General features: G+C 51.8%; 1 protein-coding gene across 4 annotated transcripts in view; it reads right to left on the reverse strand.

The window, feature by feature from the left end:
* Window positions 1-16,734, reverse strand: part of Pgs1 (phosphatidylglycerophosphate synthase 1) — a 37,029-nt gene that overhangs the window by 9,089 nt on the left and 11,206 nt on the right. For 3 of the 4 annotated variants that reach the window (XR_007107581.1, XM_047542843.1, XM_047542844.1), the window contains exons 3-7: window positions 14,661-14,738; window positions 13,149-13,248; window positions 11,932-12,121; window positions 11,143-11,321; window positions 8,438-8,959 (exon numbers count right to left, since the gene is read on the reverse strand). Coding sequence is in view for 3 of the 4 variants with exons in the window: in XM_047542843.1 (XP_047398799.1) it covers window positions 8,438-8,959; window positions 11,143-11,321; window positions 11,932-12,121; window positions 13,149-13,248; window positions 14,661-14,738 (1,069 nt within the window). In the remaining variant the exon portion in view is untranslated. The remainder of the gene's footprint in view (window positions 1-8,437; window positions 8,960-11,142; window positions 11,322-11,931; window positions 12,122-13,148; window positions 13,249-14,660; window positions 14,739-16,734) is intronic. The other variant, XM_047542845.1, reaches the window with a different exon arrangement.

A 16,734-nucleotide genomic window follows, 5' to 3' on the forward strand; every position in this document is an offset into this window, starting at 1 on the left:
TGCATGTCTGACCATACCACCATACCCTGGGGACACTTCTGAAAGATCATGGGTTCTCTCAGAATCCTAAACTGTCGTCCAAGACAACCAGGCAGGTCTCCTGTCCTGCATAACCTCCAAAGTCCCAGGACTTGCTTTCACAGCTCAGCTGCCCAAAAAACTCCTAGCAGAAGATTCCCCAAACCTTACCCAAGACATTCTACCTACCTCCTAAGAACAATGCTGCTCAAGACCTCCTCCTCCAACGAGCATGGATCCAGCGTGGCCTTCTCACGGCACCCTCACTCACACCAGAAAACCAGACCCAGTGTGTCACCACGTGCTCACAGGCCCCTGTGGGCAACTGCACAGGACCAACTTCCCACCATGTCTCCTTCAGCAACACGACGCTCTCAAAGGCCCACAGACCTGCATGACCACAGCGAGCTGGCAGTCTGCAATGCACACCACATTCCCAAAATAGAAGACCATTTCCTAATTCTCACTCAGAGCAGGAGCACTTCCAAGAATGTCTTGGGTAAGAGGTGACGAGGCTCTGCTGCCTGTTCCTGTAATGGGCTCGTCCCCTCCTCTACAGAAGGCCACATCAAAGCTACTTGCTTGCCCTCTACCCTCTTCATCAATAGGGCCTCTGGCTGTGCAGACAATTCAAGAGGCCACAGGCGGGGAAGGCTGTGCCCTCTGCCTGGCTCTGGCAGCTCTGTTCTGGATTGCTCACCGTACCAGGAGTCCAAGGCAAGGCTGCTCTTCTGCACTGACCGCTCTTCATGTGCACAGCCACTAGGCTCTGCCTCACCCCAGGCCCAACTTTTCCCAGAGTATGGAGCTGGGAGAGATGAGGCACGGGGTAGGAATTCCAGCAGACTCAGACCAAAGACAACAGATTTCTGCCACCTGCCACTGCTGGTCCCTGCTTTTCTCATGACGACAGCAGCCTCTTGAAAACACTGGGACACCTGCAATCCCAGAGACTCAGGAGGCTGAGGCAGAAGGTCCAAGATCAAGGCCAGTCTCAGCAACTTAGTGAGACCCTGTCTCAAATGAAAAAATAAAGGGCTGGGGTGCAGCTCAGTGGTAGAGCGCTTGCCTATCAGGTGTGAGCCCTGGGTTCCATCCCCAGTGCTATGAAAGAAAAGAAAGAGCAAATGGCAAGACAACCAGGCCCTGCTGGTGAGATACACTGAGATGGTGTGGAAAGCACTGCCCAGGAGGGACGCTGCCCACGCATCAGAGGTGGCACCGGGCACCATGCCCCAGGAAGCCCTGACGGGAAAAGTCTTCATCCATCTGAACTCTTCCAGGCAGGCAAGTCAAGGGTTTTCACCCCTGGACTGCACCCTGAGGACGGCCGTGAAATTTCCAACAGGTGGGGCTCAAGAAAACCCCTGAAGTGCAGTTTCATCTCCCTTGCTCCTGTCAGGCCCGCACAGCTCAGGATGCTGGCTGTCGTGCACGGGGTCAGACGGCAGGGACTTGCTGTCGGGAAACATGCTTCCGGTGCAGGGCCATAAACTGTTATCAAGCCCCAGCTCCTCACCCCAGGGCCTGACCTTTGAGCCCAACATCTCTACCATTCCAGGAACCAGCAGGAACTGCAGCAGGAAGAGCGGGGAAGCACCATGCTGTGGAGAAAGTGATTTCAGGAGCGGACCAGGTGCAGGCTGTTCACAGAGCAGAGGAGTACTGCAGACCTGGGTCCCAGGGGGCAGGGGAGGCCAAGGCAGCCGTTACCAAGCCTGGAGCCCACCACAGAGCACATGGGTGGAAAGTCACAAGAGAACAGACCTGGACTCAAGTCCAAAGACCCCTGCTGCCTCCAGCTCTGGGCCTCCTCCTCAGAAACTGACACCAGCCTCTGCCCTTCTCAACAGTCACCTTGTCCATGTGAAGCATGAACCAGTTCATAGTGCTTTGCAGTCCCCTGTAGAGGCTTCCCAGCATTCTCTGATGGGTCCTGCAAGATGGCACAGGCCCCACTCCCAAGCCATGCAGTTCTGCAAGCCTACGAGGCCCATAGGGTTTTACTGTCTGCCCCCTGCCTGGGCCACCTGCTCTCTTCACCTAGGCTCTGCCACATGTCAGCTCCTCAGAGAGGCCCTGCCTGTCTCCTAAGCCTGGCAGCCTGGATCCCTTCTCCTACCTTGCTCTTTTTCACCTGGTGCACACTTGTACAAATTCCTCTGCTCGCTATCTGCTTCCTATTAGACTGAAGTCCCAGGAGGGGAGAGTTCCTCTTGGCCCAGGGAGCTATTCCCACTGCCTTGAATGATGTGCGACACTTGGTAGGACCTCGATAAATATCTGATTGAATAAAATGAGTAACAATGATCTTCCAACATAGGAAGATTAGATTAAGTGAAGTTCAAAAGCAGGAGCTCGAGGATACTTTAAGTTGGGGCATCTCTGAGGAAGCACGTGCATGCAGCCCCTCCTGCTGGACCCTACAGTGTTCTGCAATTGATTTCAGAGAGGTTAGGCTCCTGTAAAAACAAGGAGGCAAAAGACACCCTGGCCTCCACTCCAGGGAGAAGCACCTGCCAGGTCTGATGTCAGAACAGCTCTGAGAGACCCCACAGCTAGGGTGTTTCAGCCTACGGTGACAGTATGCACCAGCATAGCCCCCAAGCCCAGAGCACCCCTGCAGGGTTCCAGGTGAGAGCCTTCCCACTGTGGCCCAGGAGCAAGGGTGGAGCTGCCTGGCTCTCTGGCTCTCACCATCAGTTCACCTTTGGGCACCGAGCCAATCAGTCTATCAGGAAGACAATAAAAATAGTGACATTCTCACAATCATTAACAGATTCCGCTGTCAGCAAGAGCCAGCAATCTCTCAATCCAATGGGCCTGCTCCACCCTGGCCACACATGTGGTGTTGTTAGTGTAGAGTACTGAATCCAGAACAAATGAAGTCACTGAGCTGAACTCAGTGAACTCACTTTCTGATCCTCCCCCTAAAATGCAAGCCCAGGGCTAGCCCGCACATGGACACTGCACCACTGGGTGCACAGCGTGGGCATGGCGTCCCTGTGTGAAAGAGCTGCTGGCTCTCAGGACAGGGCTGGGACATGGTTGATGTATTGTGCTCTCAGCAAGGAGCCAGACAACAGCATGAGTGCTGCCCTGAACTTACCCTCCATGGGCAGGAAGCTGACAGGCTGGAACACAGCTTGACGTAGCTCACACTCAGCCTCTGCTAAAGCTGCGGCCTGTCGCAGCCCTCACGGTGAGTTTGCCAGCATGTGACACCCTACACTTACAGGCTTACCAGGGCAGACAGCTGGGCTGCTCCTCCCCACCCCAGTGCTCACGGGGACCAGGCTGGGGCTGGTGGGCCCAGCGTCCAATCAGATGAGTCTGCTGCAGCATCTAAGTTGCCCCTGCACAGACTCTACCCTGGCTCCCAGAACCTCGTCCTGCCACATCTGCAGGGCAAGGAATGAGGGCCAGCAACAGGAAACTGGCAAACCACGAGCACAGGAGCAACCAGCAGACTGCTGCTGACGTGCATGGGAGCCTGCCCAGCCTGCATCCCAAGGGCAGCTCCTGAGGACTCCGTTTCTGGGGACCAAAGTCACAGGTAAAGGCCTCTGGTTTCAAGCTGTCCTTCACCACCCAGAAGCAGGGAGAGCAGCACCAGAACTACACAAGGCCAACTTCCAATCACTCCACCAACAAGGCAGTGACTTTATGAAGGCAGGAAAAAAGATGCATTCCAGAGAAACTCTGATTTGTTTTGTTTTTCATGTTTTGTGGTGTTGGGAATGGAACGCAGGGCCTCACACATGCCAGGCAACTACTCTACCACAGAGAAACTCCAATTTTTAGTTTGATCCTTCCAGGGTAGCAACAGGAGGTACAGGTATAATTCTCTGGTGATGCTGGGTGGCAGCATCAAGCTGCAGCTCCCAGCAGACACAAGTGATGGGGAACCCCTGGCACTCCACCATGTTCCTGTGGCTAAGCTGGGACAGTCAGCAGGTCAGGTGGATCAAGTGCATTTTCAACTCACAGTATTTACCCTTGCATTATTTTTCAACTCACGTTATCTTCAACTTAAAATGGACTTATCAGAACACACCCCCATTTAAGTTGAGGAGCATGTGTACAGGTACAAAGCCAGAGACCCCACACCCAGAGACACAAGACTTTTGCCCAACTGTCATTCCTCTGCTCTGAGCTAACAGAGCTGCTCCTATCACGGGGCACTCAATGTCAACACAGCATCAGACTCAAGATCCCTGGGGCACCCCTCCTGGCTGTGTGCCCCTAGGCATTCTAGAAATTCAATGTGCATTCTGCAGCCCTGCTCCTCTGATAATCCAGTACCATCACCCCATTTGACAGAAAGAAAACTGAACCAGTCCTTCAGTGTCTACCAAGAGTAAAACTGAACCAAGAACCACATGTGGTAACCTCCACACTAAAGTACACAGACACCAGATCTTCTGAAGAGGTGGCCTTTGCAAAAAGTGAAACAAACTAAACAGACCATCCATACTGCAAAAGAAGTCTCTAGGCATGACTCTAAATTGAAGGCACCTCTGGTTACTTTACTGAAATATGCCACACAAACTAAAGTCTATTAAGTAATCAGCAAAGTATGCTCCTGGGCACAGTGGTACATGCCCGTGATCCCAGTGGCTCGGGTGACTGAGGCAGGATCACAACTTCAAGGTCAGTCTCAGTAACTTAGGAAGACCCTGTCTCAAAATAAGACATAAAAATGGCTAGGGATGTAGCTCAGTGGTAGAATGCTTGCCTAGCATATATTAGGTCCTGGGTTCAATCTTCAGTACTAAAAAAATTAAATAAGTAAGAAGAAATGTAAATAAGTAAGAAGAAATGAGCATAGTACGCAAGTGAGGTCGACCTCTGGTCGGGCTGGGAAACAGAATAAATACCGCTTTCACCACTAGTCATCACACAAGGATCTTTCCAACAAGGCATCTAAGCAACTGCTGCGTATTCCCAGCAACATCTGATAACACAAAATACTAAAGACCTTTGGATTTCCTGCCATCAAGCTGCACTAAAACCCACTGGCACCCATTTAACTGGTGTGGTCATTTCCCACAGAAGGCTGCCTCTCCCAGCCTTGCCTTCAGGCTTCCCCAGGGCAGGGACCAAACCCACCTTCCCTACAAGCCACCCTCACAAGGCTGTCAGCAGTCCAACACAGTCCTCAACGTCTCCTGCTGTCTGACTCCCAGGGAAATGCTGTGCTGACAAACGGGGATGCTGCATGGAGGGGGGAGGGGGCGGTTGTCTGGAATCTAGGGATCCAGCTCACTCTCCAAGGCTTCTGGGAGCAAGAAAAGACCAGACCAGACCAGGCCTGTCCCACAGGAAAATGGGTGAGGGAATTGTCATATTGGTTGCACAGTGATCAAAAACGTTCTGGGGCTCACACAGGCCCACAGCAAGGACCTTGCAGGAAATGGTCCACTACACTAGCAATCCAAATCCACAACCCACAAAATATGGGCTGCCCGCCCACCCTCTGACACAGGCTGCTTTAGGGAAACGAACATTAACAGGTGAGCCTGAAAAGGCTGACTTAAGAACCCATTAGTTACAGATCATAGCCACCAAGTAAGGATGGACTCTGGCCTTGCACTTCAGCATGGAGTGACCTCTGGCTCCTGGTTAAAGGATGCTCTGTTCACAAGAACCTCCTCCATGCACCATCTGCCCCCAGCCCCACCTCCCCTTGCCACACACACTCCCAGGTGCCCTGGGATCTCCATGCCTCCCCATTAACCCGGTGCTCCCAGAGAGCAGAGCCCCACCCATATCAGGGCAGGAGGGAGGGAGCAACAGGAGCACGCAGTCCGGGAAAAGGCGAGGCACACTGGAAAAGCCAGTTGGGTGTTTCTGCTTCAAAGGTAACTGGGGAGTCACCACATGCTTATCAGTGCAGCTCCAGGGAAGAGACATGTAGCAGAGGCAGGACTGCCAGGCCTGCAGGCGAGCCGAGTGCAGCTGAGGAGGGCGCTGCACAGCTGTGCCTCTACTCAGCCTGGGCTTGGGTCTGCACTGTGCTACCTCTTCGAAGCTCAAAGCTTCCCACAGCTGCTCAGCTCCTCCTTTGACACCCCACCCCTGGCCACTGTTGCGAGTCCCAGAAGGAACAAGGTCAACCTGAAAATACTTTCCACACACCTCCCTGCCAGCCCTACCCCCCCTGAGACACCTGACCGCCAGCCTAGTTGCGTCCATGACATGCTAGGATGAGCCCGACAGTACAATGGGGCACTCACTTCCCACAGGAAGCAATGCCACTTGCCTAGGCAGGCGTGGGGCCTCAAAACACAGTGGGGCCAGTGCGGACAAGTCGGGAGCCTCACCATGTTTTCTAAGGTTGGGCAGCAAAATCTCCTAGGGGTGGGAGTAAATACACCAAGTTAAGGGACAGGGCTGCAGCTAGGAGGTAAGCACTTGCCTAGCATGTGCACGGCCCCAGGTTCAACCCCCAGCTCTGCAAAAAGTTAATTAATTAATCAATTAATTAATTAAATACCAGGTTAGGTTCAACACCCAGAGAGCTGGACTCAGATCTAGGATGGCCTAGATGTCAGTACTTCTTAAAATGTATCCACACTGCAAACACTAGTTTTAGGGGATTAAAAAAAGGTTAACCTAGGGATTTAAAGATGTCCTCAACAACACAGGCATATGCCTACGGTGGCTTGCAGCCTGGATGGCACCCAAGAAGAGGTCAAGGCAACAGCACCTTCCTCCCCTCACTCAGCTCTTCTAAAAGACTAAGGATGGGCAGAACGGCTGGGATGAGCAAAAGAGGCCTCGGGGCTGCCCAAGGAGAAGCCAGAAAAGCTACGAATGGAATTCCCAGCCACAAGGCCCTAACTGTCCATTTCTCTTTTTTTTTTTTTTTTTTTTTTGCGGTGCTGGGGATGGAACCCAGGGCCTTGTGTTTGCAAGGTAAGCACCCTATCCACTGAGCTGTATCCCCAGCCCTGTCCATTCCTCTTAAGGCACATGACCAGCTTCCAGTACAGCACACCTGCTCGACTAGAGGTGGGCACACTCGTGACACCCAGTGGTCAAAAGGCAAGTCCACTGCTAAGCACAAGGGTTTGTTGTTCTGTTTTTGTTTTTTTCAGTGCTGATGATAGGACCCAGGGCCTCATGCGCGCTGGACAACTGAGCTACATCCCCCGTCCTGCCTCCCCACCTCTTTTTTTCAGACAGAGTCTAAGTTGCCAAGATTAGCCTCAAACTTGTGATTCTCCTGCCTTAGTCTTCCAAGCAGCTGGGATTACAAGGCTGTACCATAAGCTTGAGGGTTTTTTGGGTATGGGGATTGAACCCAGGGGCACTTAACTGCTAGGCAACATCCCCAGACCCACTCTCATGATTTTTCAGGGTCTCAATCAGTTGCTTTAGGGCCCTGCTAAGTTGCTGAGGCTGGCTTGGAACTCATGATCCTCCTGCCTCAGCCTCCCGAGCTGCTGGGATTACAGTATGTGCCACCATGCCCAGCAAGCTTGAGGTTTTAAATGTACTTCATCCACAGTTCAGAAAGGTACACATAAGAATATGTCCCCATCTGGGCTGTTCTACTGAATATCTGAGAGGGACCACAATAAAAAAGTGATCTGGACTATGATCCATTTTTTACCTGTATCTCAAGTACAGAGGACGTCCATCAATAAGGACTAAACGCTGAGAATATAGGTTCCATTTTCTGAGTTACAGGGAGGAAAAGGTGGAGATTGACATGCAGGGAAAAACGAACAAATGAAATGGTGAGGAAAAGACAGAAAAAGAATGTTCATGACAAATCAAAGATCCCTGATGATCCTCTGCTCTGCCAACAAGCAGAAGCACCATGGAGACAAGATTAAGTCACGTCCAGTCACTGTGTGAGAAGAGATCACATGCACCACATTTTTTATGGCAATCACCAAAATTATTTCCATTTATAAGTCTTTGGTGTGTAAGAGGGAGAGATTTTACACAACTAAAATTTGCTTGAAGTCAGGCGTAGTGACACACGTCTGTAATCCTAGCAACTCAGGAGGCTGAGACAGGAGAATTCAAAGTTCAAGGAGCCCTAAGCAACTTCAGTGAAACCCTGCCTCGAAATAAAAAATAAAAAAGGCTGGGTATGGAGCTCAGCAGTAAAGTACTCCTGGGTTCAATCTCCAGTACTCCCCCGACCCGGCCCCTGCAAAAAAACTGACTTAAGAGTGTTTTAGCACTCTCCTCCCCAGGACCCAGGGCAACCACAATGGGCCTGAGAGGGCATTGTGAGCATCACGAGAGAAAGATGGGGTGCCACAGGCATGGCTGGTGCTCCACGGGGGCCAGCAGAGTCCAGCTAGCCCAGCCCCTGCCACAGTACCAAGAGTGTGGCACTCCCCACTGCCAGGAGCTGCCCCGTGTTGGAGTAGTCCTCTGGCCAGCCACCACATACCTTTGGCGTGGAACGTCCAGCCCCTCCGCCAGTACTCCTGCAGCTGAACCCGCTCCTGCTGCCCCAGGCTGCACACCTCTCTATAGAACTGCCGCTCGATGTGCACATAGGCTGCAGGGATGGCACCTGCCACCCCCTTGGCTCCAAAGAAGCCATTCACCTCTGGAGAGGCCAGCAGGATCTGGTACTCTGCCCGTGTGCCCAGGACCAGGTCCATGTAGGCCTGGGTCAGATTGAAGTAGCCCGTTGTAAGGTAGACCCGAGCACCTCGCTCAGCCTCAGTCAGCAGGGTCTCTGTGACAATCTCATCAATCTGGATCTCAAAGGGCTTCATCTGTATCAGTGGATAAATCCAGGTATCGGGTGCTGGTCTCCGATCTCCAGCAGCTGCTGCCTCCTCCTGTGTCAGCAAGGAGTCCCCATGGAAGGTTTGAGCATGCAGCATCTGCTGGCGGGTCCTGGCTGAGTGGATCACATCCATGACCCGCTTATTGGCTGCCTTGCAGTATGCAGCCCGGTCACCTAGAGGGAGACAAGAGAAAAAAGAAATGGAGAGTCAGGACGCTGCTGGCTCAGCCACAGCATGCGACAGGCACACGCAGATGCAGAAAGCAATCGCTTGCAGAATCCATACCTTTTTTTCTTTTTTCTGGTACTGGAGATTGAACCCAGGAGTGCTCTACTCCTGAGCTATGTCTCCAACTTTTTATTTTATTTTGGGAGAGGGTCTCACTAAGTTGCCTCAGCTGGCCTTAAACTTGGGATCCCCGTTTCAGCCTCCCAAGTCACTAGAATTACAGGTGTGCACTACATGTCCAGCCAGAACACATACTGAGTGAGCTCCAGGCATAAGACCTGCATGAGGCTCCTCTGAGGACACAGCTATCCAGTACAAGGACCTTGCCCCCAGGGAGAAGTGAAAAGGGCTCACCTACATGGTTTCCAATTAAGAAGCTCAAAATCAGACAAGATGGATTTGGGATAACAAATCAGGACAGTGGTTACCTTGGAGAATAACATGTGGGAAGGACCAAGGGGGGCTTCTGGAGAGCAATCCACTATGAACAGGCAAATGAGCTATATCTGTGACTGGTGTTCTGTACATATGTGAACTTCATGAGAAAGTTTGTGATTATAAAGTTAAGTCAGTGCAGCTAAAACAGAGTGGGCGCACACCATGACAAATGTGTAGAGAGGCACCAACATAACTAGCCACCCAGGGGTGACACACATGGACTCCTCTGAGGGCAGGCTCTGGGCTCTATAGGGAGTCACTGTCCTGGCTGGATAGGACGATGGTGGCAAGCAGCTTTGCAGACAACTGGGTGGAACGATACAACTACAAGAGCCATTATTAGACAAGCAAAGGATGGGTGTTAATGAGCTGCTCAAGAAGTGTGGGGAGAACAAACAAGAGCCAAAATACATGACAAAGAAATAAGACCAGCAGTTAACAGAGCAGAAATACAAAAACGGAGAACACTGCCCAACATTAATCCTCTGAGAAGACTGCTGAGACAGCAAGGCTCTGGCAAGGTTGCTGGGGAAGGAAAGCAAACAGGAAGGATGGCCATACTGGTCATCCACACTTGCTCACACAGACCAAACTGAGGACAGGGACAGACACGCGAGTGCCTTTCAGGGCTGGACCACCGAAGAGAGAAGGAACAGCCTGTGCAAAGATCCATCACTGCTGCCACCAGCAACTGCAGGGGGTGCGGAGGAGGCACAGTGCCCCTGCCACAAGGGCTGCATGGTCAGGAAGGTGTAAGCAGGCTGCTGAGCACATCTGTGCATGCTCTGCCCTGAGCACAGCTGCCTTCTCCTCAGTCATGACGAGCCTGCCACGGTGGTCCACAGATCTGCAAACATTTTTTTCAGGGGCCAAATGGAATGTATTTTAGGCTTTGTGAACTAAAAGACAAAACTGAGTCTAATGTGTAGATATTCATATGACCAGAAACAGACTGATGTCAACTTTTTATTAAAAAAAATGCAAAAGCTAATAGTAGTAACTGAGACTCCTGCTGGCAGTACACAGGGCGGTGGCACAGATCGCAGCCTGGCTGGACAGCCATGGCTCCCCTGGCACAGGCAGGGCTCCCACCAGGAGACCCACTCAGATGCTTCCATCTTGGGTCTATGGGACATGGAGAGCTCTTCTTACAAAGTCTGCATTTAACCCCTTTCCCAAGTTGTCCCCAACTTGTGAACACGGTTGCAAACTCAGCAGCTGCCCTTTAAAGATCCACAAGAAGCCAGAGCCACAGGAATCACAGGAATGCAAGGGCCGAGGAAGCCTCGCCAGGACTCGCCTGCCTCCAGCAAGCAGAGCTGAGAGCGCTCCCTTTTCACCTTCCAGGTGGTAGGCACAGACTCAATGGAGCTGAGAGCCACAGGGTGTCTGTGACAGGAGGTTTGGGGAATGAGCTGAGAAGGGCGGTCACTAAGCAGTTTCTTTCTGTAAGAGCAGGGGAGGCTCCTGGCTGACCCGCTTAGGCACACAGGCCCAAGTTCACACTCCTGTCTTCTCCAGCCAGCTCTCACCTTCAGAGCATGACTGTTAGCCAGTGGGTCACACCTATCTGGCTTCAGAGAAAAAGGCAGATTGTCGCCTGCCACCCTCTCTCCTGTGCCTGAAGCAAAGCCACCCAGGTGTGCTCCCTGGTCTGCACCCCAGCCCAGGAGGACAGGGCCAGGCCTACCTTTGTAAGGATGCACCATCCCGTCCACCACCTGTACTGTGTTGTCCCCCTGCAGTTGCAGGGACACATCCCCCACGGCATCCACCAGTTCTGTGAAGAAGTCGGCAATCTCTGCACAGTCCTGCAAGAACACGTAGCGGTCCTGGCGGTTGGTGAAGTAGGAGTCGCTCAGGTTTGCACTACAGGAAGAAGTAGGTGAAGACTCAGGTAAGAGGTGACCAGGCCTCAGAGAACAGGAGGGGAGTGACAAACTCAGGTCAGGAAATAACAAGAGCAGTCAGTTAACAAACAGCAGGAGACGGGGCAAGGACTAGCATCTGCCAACCCCACCTCCACTCCAAGGAGCTGACCATCTGCTGAGAAGAGTCCAATCAAGCAGGATCATCTACCAGCTCCCTGTTGGCACCAAAAGCCTGTGGACGTCCACCCTGGCTGCTTCACCATTTGTCGTTTGGGCTTTGCCTGACAAATGTCACTCATCCACCCTGACCTGTTCTTCCAGGTATAAACCAAGGAGAACATTCCCAGGGTCATGGTGAGAAGTGACGAGGCACACAGCAGGGGCTTAGCACTGTGGCCAACACACAAGTGCTCAGTAAATGCTGGCTGCCTTCCAAGCAACCCTCTGGGGCTCCAGCTCCCAGGGCGCAGGCAGGGCGGTGGAAGAGGTCAAGTGTCTGCAGGCAACACAGCAGGGGCTCTGAGGCGTTAACAGACAGCTGTCCTTTCTCTTTGTCCCACTGACTCCAAGACTACAGCACTAAGGGGAAGCTGACAGGTCAGACCCACCCACTCAAGATGACACTGTTATCAAAGAGGTACACTTTGATGTGCTGGAGGCCAATGGTCTCGTTGAAGCGCTCAGGGACGAGGAGCCGGAGAAGCCCCCGCAGATCGGGCGTGTGGAAGAGGGATACGCGCACTTGCTCTGGAAACCTCTGCAGGAGTGGAAGCAACATTGTGCGAGAGTTCTTCTTGCCTAGACAGGAGGGAGCAGAGAGAACGGCAGGTGACTCAAACCGGGAAAGAAATCCCACCTGCCAGGGAGGAGCCACCTCCCAGGTGGGCCTTACTTCACCTGGCTGCTGGTTTGAACCAGCCACACCAATGGGCACTGCCTCGAGCAGGACTGTGCAGCAGACAGCTACCATTTTTGCCACCTGACACCTACTTACCCTCCTGCTGGTAACTGCAACCACTTCCTCTTGGAGGTACCACCCAGCCTCAGTCTCGGCCTTCCTGCCCTCGGTAAAGAGGACTCACCCTGACCTCTCACCCAAGGTCCACAAGACAACATGCAGGCCTGGTTTGGGCCTCTCAGCACACTCCAGGTCTGTGACAATTCAGGGCTGGGGCCACAGTCCACAGCAGCCACTCAGGGCTTTTGGCCTAAGTGTCAGAGAAGGAAACTTTCTTCCAATAGCAAAGGAGTTCCGGGCACAGGGCCTCAGTCACAGACACCACCACACAGAGTCCAAGAACAAAGGTGGGGTGTCGTGGGCACAGGCCTCAGCCACCAGAGACTCTGAGAAGGAAGCAAGCCCAAAGAAAGCAGGGCCAGGAGATGCATCCTGGGGATAAATCCAAGCCCCAAATCATGAGCCACTCAAAGAGGTCAGGCACAAGAGTCAAAAAAAAATTGGGGGAAGGGAGGCAGTACTGTGGATTAAACCCAGGGTGCTCTACCACTGAGCTACATGCCCTGTCCTTTTTGCTCTGAGACAGTGCCTTGCTAAATTGCCTTGGATGGTCTCAAATGTGCAATCCTCCTGCCTCAGTCTCCTGAGACCCTAGGATTATAGGAGTGTGACCCTAGCAAAAAAATCCCTTTTTGCCGAAGCTGTTTACAGTTAGGTTGCCAGTCACCTGATGCAGAAGGAATCCTGACTAGGAAAAGTAGGCAGTTCTGGGCCTTGTCTCTGCCTGGAACCAGGAGAGGTGACGATATAACTCCTCCAACCAAGAATGTGGGAGAGGAAGAGGAAAGGGCTAAATATGCAACCTACCTCTTGAGCCCCGGGTGAAATCCAGGAGAATGGAGACCTTGAGGTCAGATGGAAACTTAGCTTGCAGAGACTTTTCTAGAGTGCTTTCCAGGCAATCCACCTATCAGGAAAAAGAACCCAAAGGAACAGAAACAAGACCAAAAGGATATTTCTGTGTTTAAGACAGCTCATCGCCTAGTGAGCACACACTCTCACCACCCTTCCTGAACACGCACACACATCCCCAGCACTCAGGAGTCACCACAGGGAGAGGGCTTCAGGCAAGGCCTTGGGACTTGATCAGAAACAGCCACTGCTGCCTGCTCCAACCTAGGCCCCAGGAGACAAAGGCCAGGGGTATGCTGCTCAGCAGCTGGTCTGGCAGACACACTCTCTAAGACACTGTCTCCCACAGAGATTTCAAAAGACAATCTGCACAGACACACAACAAATACAGGTCTACTATGGAGCGTGCTCAGTAAAAATATTTGCTCAATGAATGAATCCAAGACAACCTGCCCACTGGCCCTTGTCGGTGGCCAGGACATTTCATTCCTACCCCATGAGAACAAACAGGCTTCCCGAGATTGCAGCTGAGAGTGTGACCTGGAGACAGGAGAAGACTCCGGCCTCAGAAGCAGGGAGAGAGCTGTGGCCTGAACCACCTTCCCTCTGCCACACTCCCATCCCACCTCAAGCACTGCCTAGCTCCCATCTGTGAGTTTCTGAACAAGGACAAGTCAAGGCAAGGAGCCATTCCCCTCCCTCTGGGCAGAAAGCAACCCGAGACAGGACACAGGCAAGACCTCACTCACGGTCCCACCAACTCCACCTCAGAAGCCGCCAGCCTGTACTGGACCATGCCATGAGCGGCACCACTTGGACAGCTTCCAGCTCATGCCCACCCTGCCTGTCTGAATAACCAGTGAGGCATGCTAGAAAGTTCAGGAAGAACAGGGCTGGTTCGTACCCGGCATCCGACACCAGCCTGGGGACACAGGCCAGCTCACCTGCACTTGAGTTCATCTATACAGTACAAGGTCAGAAAATCTTTTCTGAAAAGGGCCACAGAGTTGTCACAGGTGGTCTCAGTCACAACTATTCTGCTGTGTTGCTGTTGCACAAAAGTAACCACGTGGATACACAATGAGTGTGGCTTGCTCAGATAAAACTTCAGTGACAAGCACAGAACTGTGAGTTTAATTACACTTTACTTGAGCCACAAAATAGTCATCTTTGTTTTCTTCCAATCATTGGAAAATGCAAAAGCCATTCTTAACTCTCAGGCCACACCAAGCAGTCAGTGGGCCAGCTGCTGTCTGCCAAGCCCTTGACTGGTAGACAGAGAAGGCAAGAGCCCTGCACAGGAGGACACTGGCCAGCACCTGACTAAGCCCCCTCACATCCTCCTGATACATCTGACATCTGCAGCAACATGAACAAGCGCTGGCTGTAACAGAGGCCAAGAAAAGACAGCACTAACCCGCCCCTCGGCACTGTGATACTCAGGGACCAACTCCTCATAAACCTTACCAGCTCTTGCTCCAAAGGACCTGTCCCCAGGTAGAGGGATGCCATCACGACCCGCCTCTTGGCTACTTTTATCTGCCCCTGAAAGAAGAGAACCCATTCAAAATTCACAGTCAGCATTTTCATAGTTTACTGAGAAAAATATGTTCCTTTGACCTTAAAGGCATCTCACACTCCAAGCTGAGCTACCCTCTGTCTTCACCAAAACACACACAGTGCAGGTTAAGGTTAGGGTTAGGGTTAGGGTTGGTACACTTCAAAGGCTGAGGAGGAAGAGCATGAGCTGAAGGTGAAGACCCTATCTCAAAAAAAAAGAACCCGCCATATATCGCGACCCCCAAATAAGGACATACTATCCTCAAACCTGTAAAAGGCACAGTCTAACCCTACTATAAAATGCAAGGTAGCCACTAAAAAGAATGAAGGAGGACTGGGTTTGATGGCCATGCCTATAACCCCCAACAGCAAGGAAGCTAAGGCAGGAGGACTGCAGGTGCAAGGCCAGCATCAGCAATTAGTGAGACCCTGTCTCAGAATAAAAAACAGAAAGGGCTGGGGTAAAATTCAGTGACCAAGTGTCCCTGGGGTCAATCCTCAGGACCCAAAAAAATTTTTTTAAAAAGTAAGAAAAAGAAGGAAGAATATCATATATTATGTGCATATTATGTATGACTATTATGCACCAATAAAAAAATATGGGGGGGGGTGGAGAATGAAGGAGATCTGTGCCTGACAATGTGAATGTCCATAATGTCCTTGGTATATTGCTGAAATGCAAAAGCAAATTACTGAGCAGGATGCAAACCATGTTCCCACCTGCTTATACCCAACCCTGTGGACATACAGCTGTACACATGTGCACATATGTATGTACCTGCAGGAACGTGGAGAATATATGCCACACAGGAGCGGAAGGAAGAATACAGGTGCAACCTATACCCTTTCTACCCACCACCTGCACAGCTGAGTTGCTTACAATGAACAGGTATCACTTTTGAAATACATACAAGATACACAGACACAAAAACAGAACCAACGCTCAAAGAGGACATATCATAAAGATGTCCCCAAAACCAGTGTTCTCTCCCTAGACTCTGCTCCAGCAAGAACAGACCCTGCCTCCAAAACTCCAGGCAGCCCTGCCCCGAAGGGAGTGGCAAGGGCAGAAAAAAACAGCAGTGTTGCCCTAGGTCAACACCCGATGAAACACAAGAGCAGGGTAAGAGGAGCATGGTTCACGCCAGCTCCTGCCATCCCCAGCCCGAGTCACCCACACAGGAAGTTGGGTATCTGGACTATAAACGTGTGAATGCAGCACTGGGAAAGGCTTAAGCACAAGAAAAAAAACAAAACATCATCCCAAGGTTGTGATTTCCTTTGCGACCTATAAATATAGATGCTTGTAGGGAGTAATAATAATAAAGAGAAGCAGCCAGGTATAATGGCACACTCCTATAATCCCAGTGGCTCCAGAGGCTGAGGCAGGAGGATCTCAAGTTCAAAGCCAACTTCAGTAACTTAGTGAGGGCCTAAGCAAATCACTAAAAAGGGCCAGGGATGTGGCTCAGTGGTTAAGTGCCCCTGGGTTCAATCCCTGGCAAGGAAAGAAGAAAAGAAGAAGGGGGGAGAGGGGGGAGGGGAGGGAAAGACATGGGAGGGGAAAGGGGAAAGGAAAGGAAAGTAGAAAGGGGAAAGGGGAGAGGGGAAAGGAAAGGAAAAGGGAAAAGGAAAAGGGGAAGGAAGGAAGGAGAGAGACAGAGAGAGAAAGAGAGAAAAGCAAATAAGGTCTGGGTCAATTTGGCTCAGGCAACCAAAGCATATCTTTCTGCTATAGGTCACCAGGGCCCACAAGACAACCTGGCCGTAAGGAAGGCATGGGGACCAGGCAGAAACCACTGCTGTCCTCCCTTGTCCTTGTCTGTCTCAGGAAGAAATGCATGTCACCCCATGTGATGCAAGCCAGGAGGACCTGCTCATAATCCTGTCCAGAGGTCTCGGCTTTTCAACCTGCTGGGCCAAGCCCCTCTGCCCCTTCCTGGGCTCTGCGGCCATAGTCTGGCAGGGACACGGCATGGCC

The sequence above is a fragment of the Sciurus carolinensis genome, chromosome 3 (genome assembly GCF_902686445.1).
Source record: "Sciurus carolinensis chromosome 3, mSciCar1.2, whole genome shotgun sequence".
NCBI lineage: Eukaryota > Metazoa > Chordata > Mammalia > Rodentia > Sciuridae > Sciurus > Sciurus carolinensis.